General features: G+C 53.8%; 6 protein-coding genes across 6 annotated transcripts; 3 read left to right on the plus strand and 3 right to left on the minus strand.

Moving 5' to 3' along the window:
* Positions 1-4,456: 4,456 nt before the first annotated feature.
* CH63R_05709 (uncharacterized protein) lies at positions 4,457-4,874 on the plus strand (the record flags this gene model as incomplete). Its single annotated transcript, XM_018300684.1, has 3 exons — positions 4,457-4,489; positions 4,582-4,687; positions 4,762-4,874. 3 exons carry the CDS (start codon positions 4,457-4,459, stop codon positions 4,872-4,874), a joined length of 252 nt encoding a protein of 83 aa, XP_018158534.1.
* A 4,568-nt stretch (positions 4,875-9,442) lies between these two features.
* CH63R_05710 (uncharacterized protein) lies at positions 9,443-9,808 on the plus strand (the record flags this gene model as incomplete). The annotated part of the gene is made up of 1 exon (XM_018300685.1): positions 9,443-9,808. The coding sequence occupies one exon, from the start codon at positions 9,443-9,445 to the stop codon at positions 9,806-9,808; it is 366 nt and encodes a 121-aa protein (XP_018158535.1).
* A 4,412-nt stretch (positions 9,809-14,220) lies between these two features.
* Positions 14,221-15,363, minus strand: CH63R_05711 (Transcription factor IIA; the record flags this gene model as incomplete). The annotated part of the gene is made up of 1 exon (XM_018300686.1): positions 14,221-15,363. The coding sequence occupies one exon, from the start codon at positions 15,361-15,363 to the stop codon at positions 14,221-14,223; it is 1,143 nt and encodes a 380-aa protein (XP_018158536.1).
* Positions 15,364-16,345: 982 nt separating this feature from the next.
* CH63R_05712 (WD repeat domain-containing protein) lies at positions 16,346-18,229 on the minus strand (the record flags this gene model as incomplete). The annotated part of the gene is made up of 2 exons (XM_018300687.1): positions 16,346-16,467; positions 16,543-18,229. 2 exons carry the CDS (start codon positions 18,227-18,229, stop codon positions 16,346-16,348), a joined length of 1,809 nt encoding a protein of 602 aa, XP_018158537.1.
* A 973-nt stretch (positions 18,230-19,202) lies between these two features.
* CH63R_05713 (Kelch domain-containing protein) lies at positions 19,203-21,609 on the plus strand (the record flags this gene model as incomplete). Its single annotated transcript, XM_018300688.1, has 3 exons — positions 19,203-19,641; positions 19,698-20,631; positions 20,691-21,609. 3 exons carry the CDS (start codon positions 19,203-19,205, stop codon positions 21,607-21,609), a joined length of 2,292 nt encoding a protein of 763 aa, XP_018158538.1.
* Positions 21,610-22,874: 1,265 nt separating this feature from the next.
* CH63R_05714 (C2H2 transcription factor) lies at positions 22,875-25,232 on the minus strand (the record flags this gene model as incomplete). Its single annotated transcript, XM_018300689.1, has 3 exons — positions 22,875-23,250; positions 23,310-24,392; positions 24,526-25,232. 3 exons carry the CDS (start codon positions 25,230-25,232, stop codon positions 22,875-22,877), a joined length of 2,166 nt encoding a protein of 721 aa, XP_018158539.1.
* Between the last annotated feature and the right edge of the window lie 371 nt (positions 25,233-25,603).

Below are 25,603 nucleotides of genomic sequence, written 5' to 3' on the forward strand. Positions count from 1 at the left end.
GTAGTAAGTCTTGACCGGGAAACGAAACGAAACAATGGCCGTAGTGCAGATGGCTGCAAGTCGATAGAAGCAATCGCTGACGGCATCCAGGGAAGAGGACCGCCAGTAAGACGGTCTTTTATGGAGAAAGTGCCCCGGGCGAAGGACCTTTTTTCTTCTTTTCTCTCTTTAAGACGAAAGAGAGAGAGAGAGAGAGAGAGAGAGAGAGAGAGAGAGAGAGAGAGAGAGAGAGAGAGAGAGAGTGTGTGTGTGTGTGTGCGCGCGGCCGGGAACGAGGGAATAAGCCACGGCGAGATATAACAGATGTATGTTGACGGGAAAAGGGGGTGAAAGGGAGACTGTGACGAAACCCAAGTGTTGTTCCCGCGTCGAGGAATCTGGGTAACTTGACAGCTTCTTGTATCCCGAGCATTGGTAGACTGACACCGCCCTCCAACTCACAGACACACCAGCACAAGACGACGACCACCACCGCCAACAACAACAAGAATATAACATCGACAGGGCACCATCTGCTTTGCACTTGCACTTCGCCGATTGACAAGCGAGCGCGCGCATAACAGGCTTGAACGCATCCATCTGCTTTCGTATGCCTGTCCAGGGCACCCCTTCATCGCAGGGCAAGGCTGCTGGCACAACAGGACAACTCACGACCCAGCCAACAAGTCGACGAACAACAATGTGACCACAGAGAGCTGCAGGACGCCTTTTACCCTCCAAGGCGGCATGAGGGTGAAGATGACATGGGTCCGAGTGCATCAACTTAGGGCAGAGAGAGGGCCGAGTGATGGGCCATGACAGCGTACCAGTACATGTACCTGCATGCAAACGGTCGCAACCGAGCCTGGAGCTGGAGCAACAGAAGAATTGTGCAGAATGCACGTGTACGTGTACGTGTACGTGTGTGTGTGCGTGTGTGTGTGCGCGCGCGAGCGCGGATGTGTGCCTCCATGTGTTTGTTTGCTGGTGCATTCTCATCTTTTCCATATCGCCTCGTCCCTACTGGGGGCCGGGGTTGCATGTCTCGCTCATTTGGTACTCCATGTGGCAGAGAAGTAGAGCAGGAACAGAAAAGAAACAGATGATGCGTTGAACATGGCCGAGGGGGTCTTGGGTAAACAGAGTAGTGAAAAAGAACATGGTAGATGCAACGAGAAGAGAAACCAGCAAGGCGGGAGGAGGTGAGGGTTGTCAACGACGCAAGATGAGGTCGAAGTGAGAGCCGACGAGGCTAGACGACGGAAAGAAAAGGCGCTGAAATTGACGTACATGGTGGGCAGAGAGGTCGGGCTGCTTCTGCCTTTGCCCGGCTGGTTGGCCAAGGGAGTCGATTGGGGTCACACAACCAGTTGGAGAGGTCGTACAGACGAGGACCGGTGCTGCGGTAATCGGCGTCTTTCTCGTTGTGTTCAGGTTGGCCAGAAGCGATAGGTTGCGAAATGACAGGCGGCGTCGCAAGAGGCGAGAAGCCGTTGGTCGGGTCGGGCTGGGTGGGTTGGGGTTGAAGTTTCAGAGCAATGTTTTTGGTTTCGATATCTTGGCGTCGGTGTAGATGGGTTCAGGACCACAGAATCATCAGTGCAAGACTCGGGAACAAGGCCAGGGCAGGCCAAGGTATTTGACAAGGTGTGAGAGTTGATTAGCAGTCCCTCTTGATTGAGAGAATTGGCGTTGGCTGGGAAGAAAGAAAGACGCCAGGGCAAAAGCCGGTCAGGATTGCTTGCGGTCAAGGTTGAGGTCGAGGTCGCACTGAAAGTCGAGAATTGAGATGGCCGCTGACGCTGGTGCTGGTGCGGGTGCTGCAAGGTGATGTGATTGATGGACGAGGTCCCAGTCTCCGTTAGGCAGGCTGGGTCGGGTCGGGTTCGTTTCGGCGACGGGCGGGAGCGGGAGGAGCAGCGATCTGATGGGATGGGATGTATGGAGTAAAAAGTAAGGGGAAAATATCGTCCAACAGGTCACGAAAGCGCGAAGGGCATGGCCGCAGCAAAGACAAGGAGCTCCCGACCTCAGTACCTGGCTCGAGGGGGCGGAGGCCAAGGTAATTAATTATGTGGGATATCGTTGTGTGGCGTGCGGTTGTGGTGTGTGTGTGTGTGGGGGGCCAGAAGGAAACAAGTTCCGCGACGTTGAAAGGGGGAACCCTGGACGCAAGCCAGTGAAAGCCCCAAGCAAGACCCAAAACCAACCGATGAGTAGGTGAACGTGCCTAGGAAGTACCCGACGGTCTACTGCATGCGATAGGCTGCCCTTGGTGGTAAGGGGTATGTAGTGGTAGAGGGGGAATGGTTGGTGGTGGTGCTGCTGCTGTTACAGTGTTTTTTGGCTTGTAAATGATATCAAAACTCGAGTGTTCCCATTGATTCCGTGCGCATGCAACAGCAGGTGTGAGGAAATAATACCTAGACGTAGCATGTACACGCATGCAAGGCCAGTTACGTATCTGGAAGTTTTGAAGGGTGAACCCAGTGTAGGGGTAGGTTGCGTCGGGCTCGGTGAGTAAAGAAAAATCCGAAAACAAAACGAAAAGGGTTAGGCAGTTGGTGCAAGACAAGCATGGAAATGCAGCGTGATAACGAGACACCGAGTACGGCGTGGTGACGGTGTGGAGGGATTGTCGCTCAAAGGGCGATGGGAGTTGTTCAGAAAATGATTTGAATGGCCTCTCTGCCCAGCTCGCGTTCTGTGGCTTGAGGAGATCCTCTGGTGTTGAGTAGAGTCGGTGGGTTTGTTCTTCTTCTTGTTCTTTATGTACTTCTTCGCCTCGTGTCTGGTCCTCGAGGAGCCACCCCCCTGTTCATTGCGCTACGGTTGGCATTCCCATCGGCGTATTTATTATCTGGAGACTCTAGACTGTACCGATGTCATGGATGGGGCATTGAGATGACGGCCTGTAACCTGAACGTGGTAAACGGTGCGGTGTGATCAAATCTCCAAGATCCATTATCAGTGGGCTTCTAGAGCCTCGCCATTTGTGTTGCTGGTCGTCTATGCACGCGTGGATGCGTATGCCTTGTTTGTGTCGGCAGTCGAGTCGCCTTCTATTTCACCGCGTTGCTTTTTTGCTTTGGTGGACTCGGGCTTCTCTGATCCCAGCCATCATGGAATCATAACATTTGAATAAGGTAACGAAAACTGTGGGTAGGGGGTTCGTCTCTTACCTCTGTGTAATATTCACCCTGTGCTGAGCCCTGCGAGCATGACGGCCAGCCAGGCCGGTAAAGGTATCGAGGGGCGTTGCAAGGGCCGCAAGGCAATCCGAAGAGGGGAGAGGCGTGGGGAATCGGTGTCACCAAGTATCGGGAGGTAGGATAGACAATTCTCAAGTGACATCGTCCGGGAGAAACTTGAGGCGGGAACAGTCGATTAGAACCATGGCATGGGAGCGAGGTGAGGTGCTGGACGGGCGGGAGTGGAGTACGGGGCAGGATAGAACTGGATTGGAGGGGACAACCGCCAGCAGCCTCAGAAGTAGCGAGGGGGCCCAGCTACCTACCTACCTAGGGAACTAGGTACCCTGTCGTGTTCCAGAATGTCCGTACCGACCTACCTATGTACTTATTCGTACCTGTCTCACCAAGTATGTGGTCCAAGCTAAGGCAAGGCAGGGGCGGATAGGGATGAAATATAAGGCAGGGCAAGGCACCCTAAGGCCGGGATGCTCCAATGAAAGGGGACGGGAGGAGATGTGATGGGCAGGCAAGACATGACGAGCATGCAAGAAGTGAACTGGAACCAATCTCCCGGTGCTCGTAAGAGGAAGGATGGCTCTCTTCTTTTCTTCTCTTCTCTCTTCCTCTGCCCGTTTTGTTTTCTTAGCAGGCAATGAGGGATTGACTCGACTGATTGACTTAAATCAGTCCAGTTCCAGATTTCACATTTTCTATAAGCAAAGTTCAAGCCGACCCGCTCCTTCCCCCGCCTGGCCCTTCTGCTTCTGCTTCTTCTTCTTCTTCTCCCCCCTTCCACCCGGTCCTCAACACATGCCTCGTTTCTTTTCGTCTTCCTCCGCACCTCATCCCACCTTGCCGCTCCTTCTCATTCTTCCCTTCCTTCCTTGCCAAGACATCACGTCTAGTTCCTGCCCTGCCCCTCCTTACCTTGCCTACCTACCTAAGTACGATGTACCTAAGGTAGTCTGGGAGCAAGCCGCCCTGGTCCAAGACTGAGACTGAGAGAAAGGATACGTCTATCCGAATGCTTCTGGTATGAGGACAGACCTCAGCTCAAGCAAACAGCGCCGGCTTGGCTGGGCTTTAAAATGACTTGCCTTGCCTGAATCACTCTAGCGTCCGGCATCCAGCGCTACTGATAGAGTCGTGGTTTCGTCTTGAACCTCACCATACCGCAGAAACTGCTGCTGTAAGGACTCTGTCGCTCAACGACAACTCCTGCCACTACAGTCATAAGCGACAATTCGAATGTCGCCTTGATAATCCGTTTCTTAAGGAGAGGGATGAACGTGTACAGTACGAGAGCCCACGTGCGTGTGCGTATGCGTGTAAGGGTGTCCTTGTGTGTGTCTTCTCTCCTGGATTTCGGTAGGGAAGGTCAACCAACTAACCCACTGTTGAACTCCAGGTTCTTCTCTTTGCCTCATCTCTCTGCATGTCATGGCCATGGCGCTACTGTAAATGCGTTTACTTCGTACCAGTAAAGTACCTGGTAGATTTGGTGGAGAATCAGGGTGAGTACCCGCTTGTCCATTTTAGATACCCTGCTTTCATGTTCTCTTACCACCTCTGTACCTAGGTATTTCAGGTACGCGGTATGAACAGGGCGGCTATGGCAAGCCCGGAATATTACCGGCACGCCTGGTGCGAGCCACTCAGATGCCTTGTGCTGAATACCTAGGTGTACCTATCTACGAGTGAATACCTAGTGGACGAGAGACCCCGTCCCTTATCTTATTACTCAAAACTGCAATAATGGGCAGAGAAGAACTTCGTTGTGTACGTGTTTTGTGTAGCCTTGACCCTCTGCCGTACCTACGTAGATACCTGGGCATACCCGGAAACCCCGTTCTCATCCCGGAATTTCGGCGGAGCGCTTAGAGAAGCAGCAACAACTGTAAATGATTGTACCGAAAAGAGCTGCCTGCAGCCACTGTGCTTGCTGCCCGTCTAGCGCCTGACGGACTTTCTGGGCTGTACGATGTATCAGTGCCCGTCCCAGTCTGACTTGCCCTTGTCAGGGCCCATTGTGGCTAGGGACCCGATCAGTGTGTCGATAGAAACATCCAGGAGCCCTGGTCCCGTCAGACTAGGTTGCCTGGGTTATGCCCTGAACATCCCCTGCAGGCCATCACAGCCGTCGACTTCCTCTTCGCATACCCCTGGTTCCTTGTATCTCTTCCCGCGGTCCCATTCCAGCCGTGCGCCCCTCCGCTTCGCCCTGATTCGGTGAAACAAAGTTGGACTCAGGCCTCGACAAACCAGGCGGGGCCAAGGCATGTTGCTCTATCGAGCGCTCTTGTGAGGGATCCTCAAGACTGTTCAATCAGTTCGTCATTTGTCACGTCACTCGAGATGTGTCAACCTAGAGCAGGGCATGGCGTTCAGCGATTCGCCCACTGTGCTTCTCCGGCTCCTATGCTGCGTCTGATGGCATCATTGTCTGCCAAGTTGTTGTCAAGAGCAAAAAGACAAGGAACAGGGCCGGTAGTGACAATCTCCATTCCCCTCTGCCTCTTGTCTTTTCTAGCGGACGTGATGTATCAGCAACTGTAACCGTACCATAACATCACTGCCGTTTACTTCCGTAGCCCCTAAATGCCTACTTAATCTGTCACTAAGCCGAGTCCTAGTCAATCGGGCAGACTGGAATTCAAGGGCAACGGCAGCCATTTTCTAGATTCTTCTTGCTGTCAAGAATCAGTTGTCATTCATCTTTACATGTCGCTGCGCCAATACCCATCAGCGGACAGATCCGAGTATTCAGCGTCTGAGCAAACTAACTCAAAGGATCAAGACGGACCATCGACAGCTTCAACGATCAATTCCAAGCACTGCGCGGGTTGCACGGCCTGGTTAGCACATGGGTATGAAGCTCCCATGCTACAGGTTCAGGCGTTGTCTCCAGTGTTTGGATCGTCGGCGCCAACGTTAACACGAGCCACACCGCACCCGCAACACTACGACACGCATCACCAACTTCGTCCCTACATGAGATAGACGGTGCGATGTTGGCCGCGTGGTGGCCCTGTCCAATTGAACACAAGGTTGACAGCGAACACACAGACGATATCCCATCGGGCGGTGTCGACTGACCTCGCCGACCGAGCATCAATTCCATCTCGACTCCATCAGATTGAGCACGCACATTTTACCCCGTAAGGTCTTTGCGCTCTGTTTCTCGCAAAAGCCATGGCAAAATTTCCGTCATATAAGCAAGCTGACGGGCGAGACACGATCAAGAGACAACCCACGTCGTAAGCGTCCTGGCGCAGAAGACCGCAAGGTAAGTACCTACCCTTACCTGCAACCTACAGGTACAGTTACACGTTAATAACTTGGACATATCGCCGCCCACCGCCCACCACCCCCGGCACAGCGTCTCTGGTCGCCCGCACCTAATTACCTACAGAGTAAGCAACACTCGCGATGGGGAATTACCACAATTTCCATCTCGCCCAGCCACTCCCTTGGAGCATCGCACAGGGTGCCCACTGTCTCTCGATGATTACCAAACACATGGTCATTTCGCACCCGCTGGCTACGCTAGGCAGACCCATCCGCAAACCAAATCACAACCCGTCCGGTTGGGATAAGTGTCTGCATCGCGGCGATGGCGGCTTGGTACGAACACTCTAATGCCGTGCGAAGTACTCTGTACACGTGTACGAATGCCAGTCCAGGGCCCACCATTTTGTGCCACCGTGTCGTAGGGATATGTCCCTTTTCTGCAGGGGTGTCGTTGGAGCACCCAGCTTCTCGGTTCCGTCTCCCTCCCTCTCTAAGACTCGCAAGTTGAGTTTCCTGGAACCTACGGATTTTGCGAGGAGTCTAACCAAATTGGCAGCAACACGGTGCGGAACCGTCGTTCCGCCCCAGCGAAAACCTTTGATCCCCCTCATGCCAATCTTAACACCTCTCCAACCCAACTTAGATTGCCCTATCTTCAAGACCGCCAGCGCCTCCAACGTGACCATCAAAGTTCCAAACTGTGTCGGTCATAGGTAGGGTGCTTTCGCTGGATACCATCGTAGCTTGCAACCTTCGAGACATAGGACTGCCAAGCTTCACACCACAGATTACCCGTGTTCCAGACGACACACGTCAAGTATATACAAACATGCACCATGCCACAAATCGGGTGACCCTGTCCCGTCACACCTGCCACATAGCACATCACTGCTGGACCCACGAGGTCCTCGAGGGATTACGTCCAGCATGATGCTCCTTCGCGGGAATCTATTGCTCACATGGCACACGCCATGCTACCACAGTCAGCTCGTAGTCAGCTCGTTCGAAGCCATTGGGTCCCCGAGACGGGCCGCCGGCGAAGGGGAATATCCTGAGTCCAACCATTACAAGGCACGTTCCCAAAAGCCCGGTCGCACTGCGTCATGCAGCCAGCTCACTTCTGCAACATGGGTCTTCGTCTACAGTATAGGCTACGACGGCATTTGAATATTGACCCATTTCCAGCATATGTGTTTTCCCCCCTTGAAACACTGATCTCAGGAATCATTGGCAAGGATTCAGATTGACTCTAGGGCCATACTTACCTGGCCGGACGGAGTCAAACACGACGGGCTTTCGTCCACGAATCAGACTGCCAGACTACCCTTGAGACAATCTTGGGCGGTCCATGTCTGTTCTCAGGGAGCTGGCACCCGGCATCAAGGGGTACCAACCATCCGAGGCCATAGTCCCATCCCAGCAAGCTGGCACCGATCTGCGCGAGCGGTGTTACCTTGACGAGACGGGGGGCTATGTCTGGCGTAGAGTCCGCTCGCCCTTGTCTCCAGTTCCACCGTGTTCTTTGTTGCCAGCCACAAGAGACGTCGAAGGGCTAGTGCAAGCTCTCTTGCCCGTAATCAAGGTGGGCCCCGAACTGACACGAAGCCTCCAAAAAATGGATACTGGGTTCGCAAGTCTTTCCAGCATGGCATTGAAGGCCCGAGACGATGGATCGGATGTTTGACCGTTGGTGGTTATAGTTCCATGACTTTTCCGCTTTTGTTCGGCGTTGCGTACAAAACCATCCCAGGGTCCGTGGTGGTGTATGAGGCTGGCGGATGATGGGGTAGGATGAGCTGGCAGCAGGCAGTGGTGACTGCGCTCGACCCTTGACCCCTGACACTAGAGACCCGACACTCTGGTACTGCATTTGGCCGCTACTCACCCCGGCCTCAGCCACTAGCCTGTCGCCTGAGTCACAGCCTGGGTGGTGTAGCCTTTGACGGAACCCGATGCTCCGCGCGTGCACACACGCACACACACACACGCGCGCGCGCCGATGAGTCCATTTCTCTCCTATCTTGCCGTGTCCCAATTTGCCGGGTTGGCGAATCCTAACCCTGAACAAGAACCAGGCAAAACTTTATCCCACACTATTCCGCAACGATAGGAGAAGGGGAGGGGGAGGGGGGTCTTACCAGGCAGAAACGGAAACCACCGCAATGAAACAGACTGAAGCATCCTTCGCCTGGTAGTCCGCACGTCTGACTACCTACGGACTAGTGACGAGACATTAGACGGCACTGACGGCGCCAAACCTTAATCGAACATGATCGGTGCACAGAGGGACTTTTGTACTGACCAACGTCGGATCGTCTGGGGAGTAATGTGTGCTCGGATTCTGGTCGTCTATGTTGACTCGAGTTGTTTTGATTCCCCCACATTCTGATTCAACGCTGGGGGCCCAGAAATCACTTGCACAAGCTACGGACAGGGGACGGGATGGTATTTTGGTGTTCCGGTGGCGGTAAATCTCGAGGTATACGGCGGTTTACCGTGAAGCCGTTCGATCAAAGTCACCATTGTATGAGTGCATCCATGCTGATGTACTGCCTCCAAGACGAAGTCTCCCAACCATCGCATGCCTGGCTACTGCTTAGTGAGGAAGAATTCTGTTACGCCCTCTAGCAACCCAGGCGTCGATTTTGACGCGCAGCCTTTCAACCTCCAAGGGGTACCGACAGCCCCCTTCCTTCACCCCTGTCATGGTAACGGGTGTTTGTTCATTGGCAATTTTCCACCCATCCATAACTGCTGCCCGTCTCATTAGTGTTGAGGTCCAGACCAATTAGCCCGGACTGGCCATTTCCTTCGAAAAGGGCAATTCAATTCACAGAAGCCGCTAGACGCACCAACATCTGTTTAGCCTGGACGAGCATCACCAGCCTTGTCTCGGCACTCACCGAGCTGGAAACCAGGTGTGATTTTGCTATGACTCTGAGCCATCAACAGGCTCTGGAATTGTTCAAGCGCTAAAAATGGATTCTCTTACCAGGCGCATTAGAATAGCAACACTACAGTACTGTCCGTACCTCATTACCCACCAGATTGGTGCCTACCGGAGTACCCAGAATGCATTCAACGACGTTACATCCAGGGCCAACATGCTCTCATTTGGTCCATGCCGACACAGGAGCGGTCAGGACCTCCGCAGCGGCTATGACGGGCTGTCGCAGTTGAGCAATACCGCTCGTATGCCGAGGTTGGTACTCGCCGATCACAATGCCTCTTACAGCTTGAATCTCACTGCGCCGCAGGCGTTGGCGCAACCAGGTATGGGACAACATGGCAAGTTCCTCATGGGGAGCGACCCCGAGCTCATCGCCTCACCATGTCTACCCTAGATCCTTGACTAGTTGACATGTATGCGGCGCCTAGCCCACCGCGTAGTAGCGTTTTGGTTGCTCTGCGAGTGCTAATGCTTGCACATGAAAAAAGAAGTGGGCGACAACCATTGGAGTGCGGCACAGCCAGGCAATATAAACACGATCACGAGCTGGTACTACCGCGCTACCGAACAATCCTTGAGCGCATAATATGCTACGCCAATTGGAACCCTCCCTTTCGAGAAGCCTACGGCCGACCGGAAGAGCGCACATGAGCAAAATCTCCGAAAGAAGCTGACCGACAGGGAACAGAATCCTGTACGCAATCCTGCAATAGCGGTTCCGAATTCTTGGGTCCAAGTCCATGCGTAAGCGTCGCCTGGTGCTCGCTGACGAGTGATGACAAGCAGCCTAGTCACGACAGTGTACCATGTCTAGTAGACAGGCTGGTGCTTCAATGAACCGGTCAGGCCTGTTGCCAGACTCTTGGAGTGGATGTCGTGCATGTTATCGCTAGCAGTCTTGCTGACTTCAGCGCATAGAACCGCGCCGTGCCGTTGACACCACTGCCGGCTAGTAGAGCCAGTCGTTGTCTCAAACATCAATGCTAAAGGACCGATCAATGCTAGAGATGCTGGACGGATAATCTCAAGTCGTAGGTGTTAACTTCCAGACAGGCGCCGCTTGTGACAACTGCCTGGAAGCACTTCTCGATACATCGCTCACAAGCCAAGAGGCCGAGGATATGACGATGCTATCGACAGGGTCCAACCGGAACTCAATGGCGGTGAAAATTAAAGGCCCTATTTTGCAGCACTCGGTCTGCCACAAGCTGATACCTTGGCACGACGGGCATTGTCGAAGAAGTAGACAACACGCACGCAGGCTACACTTGTTTCGCTGGTGAGTGTTTTTTATTCATGATTTATTTTTGGCTGTGGCTCGAAAACTGGCCGATGGTGGAGCCATGGTGGAGCCATTTGGTGGGCGTCACGCTGTCGTCGTGCCGCTCAGGAGTTTAGCGTCCAGGCAGCATCTCAAATGATGCTAAGCGCCGTAGCAACACTGGGCTTCCACAGGAAAGGTCTGGGAAACAAGCGGCGTGGAGAACTCATCACACGGATTCCAAGCGTCTCGCCCACTCGGTGGCGAGTGAAAACATGGACTGGTTGTACGACCATTGTATATGCCCTGCCTTGTCTTGTCGGGCTGCATGCGCATCGAGGCCCTCATGTACGAAGCCCTCGTGCGGAAGGCGCGCTCAACGTAGTATTCAGCGCCACTGTCCACTTGGGTCGATTCCGGCGTGGCAGGTCGATCGATGCACGCCGGACGATTTTTGACTGAACAGTGAGGTTGGGGGGGCGGGGGGGGGGAAAGGACGCGCACAAGTAAAAAGTTGAGTGGGCCGCCACGAGAAAGACGACGATCGGATCCTCATGGGTCAAGTCCCATGGGCATTTTTCGATGATGAAGCGCTTGTCAAACGGGCATGCAATTTAAACGAAACCCTGCCGGCGGAATGACGGCCCTGGACAAGACTTCATCGTTGGCCTTTCTGCACGAATACCCGCTGTGGGTTGTCATGGGAGAGTGACAGCCAGCATTATGAGCACGCGGCAGGGCTGGGGTTCAAGTGGACGCCGTCGAGTCGACTGTGGCTCTCGTCGATGGCCCCATCAAAAACAAGCTGGGTTCCCTCGGCCCCGCGGACAAGTCTGGAGAGGAGTTCGCTGTTACATATGGGCTCTCCGGTGATTCCTCGGTGCTGATGGCCGAACCCTCCTCCCTCCTTTGTTGTCGTGTGGTCTTTGCTTCGTCTTGGTACATGTCCTCCGTTAATATTACAGAGTCACACATCTACTGCCATCTTACTCTTTTGCGTAACCAGTGCTGTAGGATGCAACGTCGGTACTTGGTTGGTACCCACCCTCTCGGAATGAGGCCGAGATAAATGCGGTGGCTCGTCTTACCCTCTTCCGGCGCAACGTACATGGTGAGGTCGTACACTGGAGACGACGTCGGGCGTCTCGGGTCTCAGGCTTTCCCAGTTGGAATCCCGTATGAGCTAGGGCATTCAAATGGCGAATCGTCTGCCCGTTGCAATCTGGCTGCCCACAGTGATCTGATTCCTGAGATCTTGCCGAGAGGGTGAAATTCGACGGCATGACGAACCAAGATCGTAGATTCGCCATTGTAGTACTGGGCTGACCAAGATGGGTAACTCCAAGCGGGCCATCCCAAGAATTCTGGCCACATTACGAAGGGGGGAGCGCACTGTAATCCATTTCCGCTGTCGGGCGAGGCGAGAGAGGTGGCCGGTCCACTTCGATTCCGGCGGTATCTAGGGACGGACCGGCGGTCTGAACATGGTTTTCTACACCAAGGGGAACCATTGTTTGTCTCAAGAGAGAAAAATGGGCTGTGCCACTTTTTGATTGTTGTCTGAGACGTCCAGCAGATCATTCCGATGAAACTGACGAACATGAACTTCAGGGGGTAAGAAGCGGAAGTATTTTTTGTCAACTTATTCTGTATGGCTAGATGGTCTCCACGCAAGCTCTTCTTCAGCAGTCCATGCTGCTGGGAATATTTAACAAATGATTTCTTCTTCTGAGACATGCTGTATAAGTTTCTCCGAACGAGAGAGGTATAACCAGGTAATACCTGTCCAGGATATTATAGTACATCACCAAGGGAGGGCCAGCCCGACTTCGAAATACAAGGAACTTGTAGAGGCCGGATCCAGCTCAGCTCACAATCCTGGAGAGTGACCACGGCCTCTCTAAAATATATTTCGGCCCAAAGTCGACGAAAACACGGCTCGAGGGGGTTATGTCACTGCTGGAAGAAGACACTTTCCAGTCTTCTTGTCTTAACTTAGGGACGAAACCTATACTGGCTACTTGGCTTCTTCACTGACGGCGTTTCCACAAGGGGAATGGTTGAGACTCGGACCCTAACTCCCGCGAACCTTTGAGGTGACGAACATCTCGAGCGAACATACGACGCGACTTCCAAAATAAGAGCCGCAGACCCAGAGGACAGGGCAGGTATGGAAGCCACGGCCACGATGCTGTGTTTACCAAGAAAGTATCTCAATGCTCTCGCTATCATATCTCTCTGCGCCAGACCGGATCCGAACGTCCGGCTCCTGTTGGCATGAGCGCGCACATGTCGACCCAGAGAGCGTACCCGGAAGACAAGGCGACTGGTGCGTTAACCCTCTTGGGAATGCCAGCCTACGGAACGAGACGCGAAGAATGAACCGAGATGACGAACAAGTTAGAGAAGCGAGCAGTTGGGGAGGACTCTCGCGAGAGTTCTATCCAAGACGCCTCTCCCTCTCTGGGACTCTGTCTGAACTGGACATTTCCGCGAACTCCGTAGAAGGTGAGGTTGTCGGCTCGTCAGATAAAAGTCCACTAACAGTAAGGATAGGGAACTTAAGGGGCATATTAGAGGTTGAAACAGAGACATTGAGGACAACCAAGACAAAAGTAGCTTTGTCTCGTTGATCCCAAAAGTCAACCTGGCCCTGGTTACTTAACGGGATGTCACACTAGTCTCATACAGGCCGATAAAGTCCCGAGGTAGGTTGAGTAAAGTTAGTCTCATGGAATAACAGTCTCACTAGCATTTCATGTTCGACGCCAAGCCGACTGGCAGGCAGGGGAATGTTGTGGCAGCAGGTCCTATTCCGAGAGTGAGAAAACCCCATGATTTGCTGTTGTACACTTTTTGTTTTTTTTATGTGTCGTAGAATGAGCTCTGCATCCATCCGTAACTTCCCTAATGCTCTTGATGCGCACGAAGAGAATTTCGTGTTAGTCCTTCGGCCCATTCTTTTTCGCAAGACTGAACCAGCGTCACCAGAGTCGGCAGAGCTGACTGGCTTCATGAACTTTTCCTCCGTCCCCTCTCAGCACAACCTCCCTTCTTGTCATCCTCTCTGCCTCAATTCCTTGCTTCTGACTCCTGTAAGCATAACCGGCCTCTCGCATATTCCCTGCTGGAACCAAATCTCCTTCTCTGCGTCAAGCAAATACAACCAAAGTGCTGCGAATGATGTGGATATGAAGTCGCACTCAGGTTGAAGGGAGTAGAAAGATCTGCTTGCGTGATCCAAATTCGTTCCTTCGCGAAAAAGAAAACAGACAGAGAGAGAGAGACAGGGAGAGAGGGGGGGAGTGAATGAAGGAGAGAATGAAAGAGAATGAAAGAGGGCACCACTGTCGACGGGTTCTAGTAGCTGTCCGAGACCAAAGAATGAGGCTCTGGGTGGGCAATTTCCCAAACTCGTATTGCCTGTCTATAATACTGCAGTTTCGGACGAAACCAAGCTCGAGGTTGATATGCCCCATGAGTGGAACGTCAACGTTGTCCTCATGCCTTTGAGAGCAAAAGTCGGCATGTTGATACTGAAGGCTTTACCACTCGTACTCGCCAGTGGCTTTGTGGAAGACGTACTCCTTGCCGTTGACGGTAAGGACGCCATCCTTCAGGATACACTTCCACTTGTTCTTCACACGCTGAACCTTGTCGTACATGCAGAGCATGATGTGGCCAAGACCCTCGTCGTCGACTTCGTCCTCGTCCTTGTCTTCATCGGGATCGTCAAGGTCCGAATTGATCGCATCTTCGTCAACTTCATCATCATCGTAGCCGTCGTAAGAAGCAATACCGTGCTCCTTTCCCTTGGAGCGCAAGGCGGCGGACTTATGTCTGGTAGCCTCCTTGAGAGGGAGCATTAGTCCACCACCCTCCATGCTCTTGGCGTTCGCAGCAATTCGCGCGTGGATCATACGGTCAATGTCGACACGCCCAAGCTCGCGTTGGTTGCCGTCAGCATCGCGCTGGAGCAGAACACCCTCGAAGTCGAATTCGTCACCGGTTCCGTCGGTCTGCGAAGGGTTCACACCTGGCTGACCGTTGCTAGGGGGACGCTGTTGTTGTTGTTGTTGTTGTTGTTGTTGCGGCTGACCTTGCTGGGGCGCGCCTGGCCGGTACTGCTGCTGCTGTGGCGCAGGCTGGCTAGGCATCTGGGGAAGCGCAGGCTGGCCAGCAGGCCTGCTGGTCGCTGAGGCTTGAATGGCATTGATGGAGCCGGCGCCTTTCTCACCGAATTGACCTCGGACATGTTGAGCTGCACGGTAAGCAGCAATCCCAGCTCCCTCCTGTTGAGCCGGGGGCATAGAGACGTTCTGCACGCCGGGCTCTTGCTTGATGTAAGGTTCCTCCTTAACTGGCGCATTTCTAGCATGATCGGCAAGGGGGGCACCAGGTAGAGATAAGCCAGGTCCCGGAATCTGAGGACTCAGCTGAGCCTGGGAGTATGGAGCCGCAGGCGGCGGTGCTGCAGTTGTCGGGGGCGGTGCAACCGGAGCTGGCGCTTCCTTCGGGTCCCAAGAAAAGCTGGCGACCTCGAGTTGAGAAAGTTTTTCCTGCCATCCCTTCTTCAATTCCTCGAGGACGCTTTCGTCGACCCCGCCCTCCTCGAAATCGACGCGCGAGGAGCTGATGACCTCGTTGATGATCTGTTCGTAGACCACACCGACGGCGTTGTTCGACATGGTGAAACTCGTTGGCAGGCTTCACCTGATACTTGTCGAAAAGTTGGATGGGAGCTGGGACCAGGAAAGAAAATGCCGATGTATCACACCTGTGGTCGCACCTGCTCCAACGCAATGCTCCTTAAGTAAATGAATCCGGCCCTTGTTTGAGTGTCGCGAGTCCTCAGTCGTCCCGCTGTTGATTGTGATCGATCTTCGAATTGCCGCTTGGCGAACGCCTGCCTAGTCCACCACTTCTCGCTACCGAGAGTAGCACGCGCGCTCAGATATCGTCTGCTGCGAGACTGGAAATCGATTTCTATTTAGGCTTGCCTCGTTGTTCTCGTGGATTTCGGATGGTGACAGGGTGTCTCGCTGGTGCCCTGTTTTTCGTTTATTGGTTTGTACAGGACAAGGTTGTCTTTGTTGAGTGGGTTTCGTTTTGAGGCTCCAAGCAGGCGCTCTTCGCCTATTAGTAAGCCTGGGAAGGCTGAACTTAGGGGCACCTACCTGCAAGCTGCGACCCGCCAGGTGATCTCGATAAGACGATAAGAAAGCGGATTTTCCGGAACGCGGGGCGCAATGACCACCCTGGTACGTCTTCGATCTGCGAGACGTCGTCACCTGAACTTCGCTTCTCCCCAGTTATTTAAATCGCAGTTTCCATTTGTGTGAGGGCGGCGCCATGTCACTCCTACTGCTGCCGCCTTTTCTAACCCAGAAGCACGCATCTAATGGTACATATTCCTTCAAAAAAGGTGCTAACTCAACCTATACCGGCAATGATTGGTATTGTCTGCCGTTACTCATTACCAAGCAATTTCAAATCCCGTCGTGGAGAAGCCCTTTCGTGCCACGCAGAGTCGGATGCAACAAAACCCAAACTCCTCGCTGAAGATGACCCCAACCGCCAGGAACCCATGACCGACGAATGCCAGAGGAGATATACCTACATTTTTTGACGTCTGTGACCGACATCCGCCAGGCTTAGTCGATCTAATGCTTACCGGATCGTCATCTGCTTCACCATGTCCGCCTTTACCGACGAAGTGCTGCTGCCAACACCGGCGCTAGCCCCTGCCTTCTTCTCGAAGACCTTCCAGAACTTCAGACTCTCATCGGCGGCTGTGGGGCAACGATTAGCACTTGTCGTTACCGAACGAAAATGAAAAGAAAAAAAGCTGCATGTTCATGACTCACCTGCAGTGGCAAGCATCTGTCCGTCGGGGCTGAGGCAGCTGTGCAGGACTCTGCTCTCGTGCGCAGGGATCTCCACGTTGCGGACCAGGGTAGGGTAGCTCCAGATGCTCAGAGAGTTGTCGGGGAAGCCACTGGAGCTGACAATCTCGCGGTAGTGAGGGCTCCAGCGAAGGCTAGTGACCTGCGAGCCGGTGTCGATGCTGTTGACACGAGCGCCCGAAGTAGAGTTCCAGAAGTGGATGTGACGATCATACGAGCCACCACCCGTTGCCAGGAGGTTCATGTTCCAGGGACACCAGGCGAGGGCCTTGACAGCGGCCTTGTGGTTGGTCTTGGTGAACTTGGGAACAGATAAGGAGCGAGCGTCCCAGATGGAGACAAGGTTGTCGTTGCCTCCAGTAGCAAGCTGGGCGCCGTCGGATCGCCATTCAAGGCCACAGACCTCGGAGGTGTGCGAGACCAGCTCTGCCACCTTGTGTTCCGCAATGCGGACGTCATGGTTGAAGACAAGTCCACTACGGGCACCGGTGGACAGAAGGTGCTTGTTCCAGCCCATGACGCCGACGCGGGTGTCGTGACCAAACATGCTGCGAACCTTCTGTGCCTCGGCGACGTCCCAGATCTGAACCTCGCCGGTGCCTAGGCCGACACCGACGTAAGCACCATCACCGGACCACTTGACACTGCTGACGTACGTGTCAGGGCTGGTCTCGAGGAGGCAGCTAACGCTTCCCTCGTCGGCAGACCAGACATAGACGTTGCGCTCCAGACCGATTGCCACCTGGTTGCCAGAGCTCCAGTCAAGCAGGTTGAGGTAGTAGTCGTCAATCAGCCCAGGAGCATCGAGAACACGCTCAGGCGCAGTAGCGACGCGTCGGCGAAACTGTGCCGAAGTGGAACTGGCAGGCTTCAAGGGACGGTTGTACTGCTGGCGAAGGTCTATGGGCTTAGAAGACTCGGGGGGTGCGGGCTTGAACTGAAGGATACGGGTGTTGAGGCTGACGCCGCAAGCGCTTGCGAGAGAGTCCTGGTAGGCTACTGTATTCGGAGAAGGCCGGGAGTAGGCAGCGGGCTCATCATCGTCGATATTCAGGCCTTCAAGGGCAGCAATAGCGTCCTCAGTGGCCGACGAGAGGATGTTGGAGGCTTCGCTAGAGCTAACCTTGGAACGCTTGTCGGGACGGTCAAGCTTGCTGCTGCCGGCGTTGGAGATGGCAGAGCTGGCGCTACGGTTGGGGATGAATCGGTCGCCGCCATAATTGACAGTAGTCTTGGCCGTCTTTTGCCTGAGGGAACTCTTCTTGGACTTGGCGCTGGAGGGAGTCTTGGAGGTACCAACACTAGTCAGACTAAAGTCGGAGACGCCAAGCTCGAGAGCTCTGCGGGGAGTGGCGACACCTCTGGCAATATTGGACTTGGGCGAGTCGCGGTGGGACGACTTGGATGTGGTCGATCTGGCCAGGTGTGCGGTGAGATTGCTGCTGTAAGAAGACTTGCCAGGTGCGCGGTAGGCCTCGTTGCTCGACTGCTTTTCAGGGGTGAACGGGGAGGAGTTCAAGTTTACTGAAACGGAGGTGGCCGAATGCTGACGAGGGGAAGGGGTCAGAGGCATCCGTCCGCCAGCGGTACGGGAGGAGAAAAGACCCTTGTGGGATTTGATGGGTGTTGACACTGATGCAGTGGCCATTTTGAGAAACTTATGTGTCGGGTATTGCGGTAAAGCGACTTCTGAATCTCCGACGGATTGGTGCGTTGAAAGTGATAGAGGTTTTGAGAGCTCTGAAATCGAACGAGCTCCAAGAAACTCTAGCTAAAGGTTCCTGGATGTTTGTGTGTTAGAATTGTTGCCGTTGTGTATTGCTCGATAGTCGAGATAGTGTCGTCACAAGAAGTGCTCTAGACCAGGGAGGGCGACCAAATGGCTGAAGACAGCGATAAGATCCAATAGGCTTGATTGTTCTTATGGATAGGTTGGTTTGATAGGATTTCCCAGCTCGAAGGCGTAGGAGAAAGCGTTCTGAGAAGAGCTGAGGATTGAGAGTGCAAGTGAAGAGGTTGGGTATGGAGGGAAGAAAGCTCGAAGCTGGACAGGAGCTCTCACATCTTTTATTTACTTTGCGCCCCACCAGCGTTGCGGCCGAGCAACGGCGCTTTGACCAGCTATGTTCCCACCTACCACTGCTGGGTACCTAAGTACCTAGATTGGTAGGTACCTAGGGTGTGTAAAGAGGCGCCGCGATTACCATCAGTCACGTGGTCTTCTGCTCAGCCGTAACTAAAGAAGCCAATGAACGGAGAGGCCCCTCCTTCCGGACACACCGCTGCAGTTGCCACGACAGGACCCAGCTTGAGACTGCCTGGAGACAGAAGGCGGCCCGTGATTTCCTAATTAAGTTGCCTCGGATTGTCAATGCAGGAACAACAGGACCTCCACCATCCCCGTATGCAGCGACAACCCGTCTCGTTGTCGCTTTCTGCTATCGAAACTGCGTCCCGTGGAACACTACCACCGTCGCGCTCTCTTTTTCTCCCGACTTCCTCCGTCTTCATCTAACATTCTCTCCGCGCTCGGGCAGCCCGCAAGTCGGAGACATCTGTTGTTCAGCAACCTCCGACGCGATTGAGATGACTTCTTAGCACCGCCGACATTGCTGCCCATCATGGCCCAGCCCCAATCTTCGCCAGCAACACCTGTGGGTCTGCCTCAGTCACTTTTCGGAGGCCCTGCTTCACAGGCCTTGACGACACCGAATCAAGCCTCTGCGACGCAACCGCATTTTCAGCCGACACCATCACCGGCAGACCAAGCACCGGGGTCAGCCACGTCGAGCAACAATACATATATCATGCCGAACTCGCCCATCAAGCACAGAGGCACCTTAGATGGATACCGTCCAAGAGTAACGAGGACCCTAGGCCAGCGACCGGCATGTTTGGTTAACGCCTCAGTCACGTACTGCGGGAACAACCACATATATGCTTTCGGAGGCTTCGACCAATACACCGATGAAGTGTACAACCACGTCCTCAAACTGGACTTGGTCAGCCATCAGTGGAGTTTAGTGGATAACTACGGCGATATCCCCGGCGTACGGATGGGTAAGTTCTCCTCGGGCTGGCGTGCAGTGTCACTCGAGATCTAACACGAAGCCTAGGCCACACAGCTACGCTGTACCAAGGCGATAAGCTGCTCGTCTTCGGTGGCGAAAACGAGCACCGAACCTACCTATCCGATTTGATCATTTTCAACCTGAAGACAGCACATTGGACACAGCCCCAAGTCACAGGCCCAGTGCCGAAAGGTCGGGCGCGACACGCGGCAGTCCTACACGAAGACAAGCTTTTTATCGTGGGTGGGATCACTGGCCATGACAATTATGTTCTCGACGACATTTGCTATCTCGATCTGAAGACCTTCACTTGGTCACGATCTTGGCGTTTCGTAGGTCGGTTTGATCACTCAGCCTACATATCAGGAGATAGAGTATGGGTGTTTGGCGGGCTTTCCGAGGATATGGACAAAATCGGCGACCTTTGGTGGCTTGATCTCAAAGGTAGTCCTGCTTTCGAATCCGCACCCCAAGTCGGGATTTACGATCGTCAAGCAGGGGCCAGCCGAGCTGTTGGCTCGCCGCGGCAACCCTACTCCCTAGCACACCCGCCACCAGCTGTCGGTGCGTCTGGCTATGCCGCCAACTCCCGGACACAGCAGGTGAACCCGCCATCATTTCAGCTCAAGACGTTTGCTCCCATGGCCCCAGGAACCATCTCATCCTTGAAATTTGTATCCGGGCCCAATATACCTTCACAAGGGTCTGGTATACATTTTCATGTGTACTCTTCCGGCACGCTACTTGACTTCGTCACCCCAGCGGCGACGATCACTTCCAAGGAGTGCTCCTTATCGGCTTTGGACCTGGCGACTCTCAGATGGCAGAAACTCGCTGAAGGCCGTGAGATATTCAAGCCAGGCTATCGCTGGCATTACTGCACAATGAATGAAGATGGCACAAAAGCTTGGCTGCTGGGCTGCCCAACTGATCCAGCCGCTTCGGATCTGGGGCCAAATGGTTTTGAAGAATACCTCAGGTGAGTAATGATAACGGATATACGCCGTACATGCACCTTCCTGACCATAATCTTTACAGCGACATTATGGAAATTGATTTACGTCGATATGGCTTTCTCGGGAACAATCTCTCCTTCGAGCCACGCATAGAGTCGAGGCCAACGACACGAGTAATTGACCAGCCGTCCAAGGGCCTTGGGGCCGACTTGGCCAAATTGTTCGACCAGCCCCCGGAGAGTGGCAGTGGTACTGATTTCGTCGTCACCGCCCTTGAGGGCGATTATGAAGACGACGACATGATGAGCCGAGCCGCCGATGCCTCTGCTGAGCAGAACTGGCTAGCGCCTGATGCTCCTACGTCTCAACCGATTCACGTACACAAGCTCATTCTTCAGGCACGCTGGCCGCATTTTGCCCGACTTTACAATTCCCAGATGGCAGAATTTCATACCAAGAAGATGCACATTCCTGAACCGTACACAGTGGTCAAAGCCTTTCTGTACTACTTGTATACAGATAGCATCCACGGAACATCTGTCAACGAGAGCGGGGCCACCACGGACTTATCAGACGTAGCCGGGCTGCTGGTCATGTCCAACATATACGGCATTCCTCACCTCCGGTTGCTGTGCGTGAACAGACTTTCCAAGGAGCTGGATGTCGATCACGCCTGTATTATTTGGCACTGCGCTGGGCTTGCAAACGAAGAATGGCTCCGAAAACGCGCGGCGCAGTTCTGCCTCACGCATTGGGGCCGCATCGTCCGGACGCAGGGCTTCCTCCGACTGCCACGGTCAGCGTTAGTTGAGCTATCTCAGGAAATCGACATGGAAGGCCGCGTGGTTGGTGGCGACGAACTGGAGTATGTCGGCGGGCTGGCAGGCTCACGTTTTGGCGACGGCTGTTCCATCGTCAGTCGGAAGGAGAGTGTTGGCAGTAACCACACACAGTTGCTCGACAGCGAAGCTGACGATGAAGATGGCATGGAGATGAGCTGAGCGTGTGTTCAACACGCGTGACAACTATCAAGTGACGCAATTGTCCCTTGCAACTACCACTGTACCCCTTTCTGGTTACCTTGCTAGGGAACAGAACTAGACATGCAGGGCTTGGTTGGTAAGGCATCCAGTCAGAACGAACTGCCAGTCACACTGATACTATTTACTCTTTCACCTTATGATGGTGTACAAATGACGAAGACATGTCTTATGTGGATACTGCGGTAGTGAGATAGCTTATTGCATGGTTCGGGGTGTTGTTTTGTTACAGGTTTGGTCTTGTTACTCTGTTATTGCTGGGGTGGAGTGGAGTTGTGGTCTTAGAGTTGAACTGCGATATTATACAAACACAACCAAAGAGAAAGAGGGACGTAATTTCTCCTTCACATGACGGTTCAAGCTCAACCCATTCGTTCAATCTATATTTTCAAGTGGTTTTGGAGAGGCTCAGAAAAACAACTCGTAACTTTTCCCATCCCGTGTCCGACTTTACGCCTGCAGACTAATGATCGTGCATGTTCATCAACAGAATATCCTGCGCGCAAACCCCCCAGCGTCTGAGAAGAGATATTCGTCTCAAGAAAAGGAAGAAGAAGAGAAATCAAAGGGCCACTCGAGGACCGCTATGGAAAACAACCGTATACTCTCAACTGTTTTTGGGTTTTTTGTTCATTGTCCAATCTCTCACAAAACCCATTTCTGTCTTTTGCTTGATTTGCTTTGTTTTCCTGGGCAACATCCTGCATTTCCTCGGGTTTTGGAGACGTCCTTGCAACGCAAATCGACCTCACCAGCTACAACAATAGCAGGAAGGGTAAGAAAAATACCTCAGCGAGAGGCCGTCAACTATCAACAAAGAAAACTAGACCGGCAAGAAGCCAAACAAAGCTGGCCTCCTCATGGCCTCGTAGCCGTCTATTCTCGTTCTTCGTCGCCGAGGCTCGTATTAATCTAGAATGGAGTTTGTATCGTGGTCGGACAGTCGCAAAGGGTTACTGGTAAGTCTATGAGGGTATAAAAACGGAGGAGAGCAGACTCAGTCGACCTGATAATCGACTAGAGAGCCGTCCACGAAAGCAAAAACGCCGCGCCGTATGTCGCAGGTCAACTACGTCGTGACCAAGATATGTAGCCGCGGATCCGAGACCGAGGTCGGAGGGATTGCTCAAGGGGTTTCAATGACCATGGCAATTTTTCCAAGGCCGCCCGCCATCTTAAAGAGCTGATGAACTCGGTGCGCCAAAATCGGCAAAGACATTGTCTCGTTACATCATTTGGTCTTCGCCAATACCAGGAAGGTTGGACATCGAATTCTCCATAAGGCCCGGCAAACTCGCGAGGTTGTTTAGCCCGGCGGCCAAGAACTTAAAATCGGGATTGCAAGGTGCGGAGTGTCCTTTGTGCTGTTCGTCGGGGTCAGCCTCTTCATCTCGACAAGTCAGGCCAGGGGCCAAACTCACGTATTTGAGACCGTTAAGGTTCTTGTAGCGCTTGCCACACACGTCGCATGAGAACGGCTTCTCCTTCTCCATGCCCAGCGTACCGGGGTACGGCGTGCTGGTTTCGGGGTTGACGATTGAAAAAGTTCCGTCGCCATTCTCGTGCAGCTGTTGTGTTTGGTGGCCGTGCGTCTTGTGGTACCTGTTATTGAGTCATGGTTAGCAACACGTAACACATTTGCCGAGTCAATGGAAACTTACTTGAGGCCATTCTGATTCTTGTACGCCTTTTCGCAGCCGATAACTGGGCACTTGAAAGGCTTGTGCTCCTCTGGAATCATCATTGCGCCAAATTTCTGGATCAAGGCCTTGTTGGCGGCACTGTTGGGTTGGCTAGGGTCAAAACCCATTCCAATGAGGTGTGCCTGAATCGCTCGTTGTTGGTTGGTGAGCGCGCCGCCCGGGCTAAATAGGTGCTTGCCAGGATCGTTGATGCAAAATTCGGAATTGGAGTTGGAGTTGCCAAAGCTCACGTCTCCAAAGTTGGATCCGTTGAGTTCCATGTTGCCGCCCATGGGCATACCTGGTATGTCATCGTCCATGTCGTCCATGGACGTCATCTGCGAGTTTTGGAGGAACCCGTTGTTCGGCCGCTGCTGTTGTGGCGTTGATTGTTGGGTGGTAAGCGTGGGCGTATTGACAGAGGATACCGTGGGGTTGTGCTGCAGGCCAAAGCTTGCGGCTGCAGGCGTTGGTGGCTGAGAAGTTCGTAAACCTTGAGTGAGACCCGAGGCGTTGACATGCAACTGGGGTCTTTGCTGTTGGCCAAACATTTGTCGAGTCTGAGACATCGTTCTCTGGCTGTCGTCCATCTCCATCGTGCTCAAGGCGTCGTCCATTTCCATGTCACCGACTGCATCCATCTCGTCCAGATGCGACATGTGTCCATGCTGTTGACCCGGCATATTCTGCTGGCCAAGCTGCATCCCAAGGCCGCCCATGCCGCCACCCAAGTTAGAGCCGGGGCGACTCTGCTGACCGAGCTGCGACATGGAAGTGGTGTTCTGTTGCTGCGTCTGAGGCCTTGCGCTGCTGGCTCTGGAAGACGGCTGGGTGGGTATCGCGGCGAATTGAGAGGAGAAAGGCGCATTGCGCGCGGTGTTCGGACTGGGCTGGGTGTGCGATTCTTCGTAATGCTGCAGAAGATCGTGGAGATTAGGCAAGTTCAGGCCACAGCACGTGAAATCCTTCATGAAGCTTGCTTCGAGCTTGGGCAAGTAGGAACCGGAATGAAAGGACGGCGAGGCTTGGTGAGCGAAAGGTGACGTGCCGGCCATGGCAATGCTAACAAAGTCAGTCAGGACGAGTTCTTGCGCACACAGGGGCGACGAGTGTCGTCAGTTTGGCATGATGCGGCAGGTCGCCACCGCGGGGTGCAGAGACCGTGGATCGAGGCCGGGGACGCAGGGAAACATACTCATCGCGAATGAAGCTGCCAAATGACATTCCTCCCCAGCTTGCGCCGCCCATTAGGCTGCCTGCCAGACTCTCTCGTCGTTGACGGTTGACATCGCGATTAGGATTGGCCATGGAAATTGGCTTAGGACCAGCGCTGACAAAGGAGTCCTGACGACTCCGACCCATGGCCGAATCCATGGCTGGGCCAGTGGTCATGTCGATACTCTTGGTCGGAATAGGAGGAAGAAAGTCGAAAACGTCGTCAGGCAAGGCGAATGGATTTCTGTCGAAGCTAGATTTGGCGGGGGCTACGGAGGGGGAGGGGGATGAAGGGTCTCTCGTGCTGGTGGGTGTGGCAATGGTGATTGGCTTGGAGGTCCAGAGGCCTGCGCGGGAATCACGCACGTCGAAAGAATCGGTGGGCGTGAGGGGCTGAGGGGAGGGAGAGTTGGGGGTGAGTGAGACAGAATTGGAGGAGCCGGGCGAAGGAGTCGCGAAGGCAGCGTTGTTGTCAGAAGCAGAAGACGCAGGTGCGGTGGTGGTGGTGGTGGAAGAGGAGGAGGCCGACGCACGATAACTAATATTATCGGCGCTGGCGAAGTCACTTCTGGGCGTGCGCCTGTCCTCGTTGTTGTGGGCGGCGGCGGCGGCGGCAGTGGACCGGGTCGACGGGTCCCTTGGGTCCTCGGTACTTGTTGGGTTGAACCAGCGAAAGGCGCTCCTCATGTCAGCTGGAAGTAGCCGTTGTATTGGGTTAGGTAGGGGACCGTGGCACCCAGAACGTTTCTCGACCCTTTTTGTGGGTACTTATTAAATCGGGCCACTTGCTGCAGCTGTCGGATGCGCCCCGAAAAAGGAGATCGAGTCCGCGTCTCGACTAGCAATGCTGTTACCGCAAAATGTCAAGTGAGAGACGAAGAAGAGAGAAAAAAAAAGAGGGGGGGGGGGGCGGAGGGGTTCAGGAATTGTTGTGTGGTGCCGGCACTTTGGGAGGTGTGGTTTTTCCCTTTCTTTCTATTTTCCCCTCCGACCAGGGAATCTTGTCCAGGGTTACTCCTTTCCTAGGAGGGCCGTTGAAATGGTAATATCGTCTCTCT

This window comes from Colletotrichum higginsianum, chromosome 4 (assembly GCF_001672515.1).
Source record: "Colletotrichum higginsianum IMI 349063 chromosome 4, whole genome shotgun sequence".
Classification (NCBI taxonomy): domain Eukaryota; kingdom Fungi; phylum Ascomycota; class Sordariomycetes; order Glomerellales; family Glomerellaceae; genus Colletotrichum; species Colletotrichum higginsianum.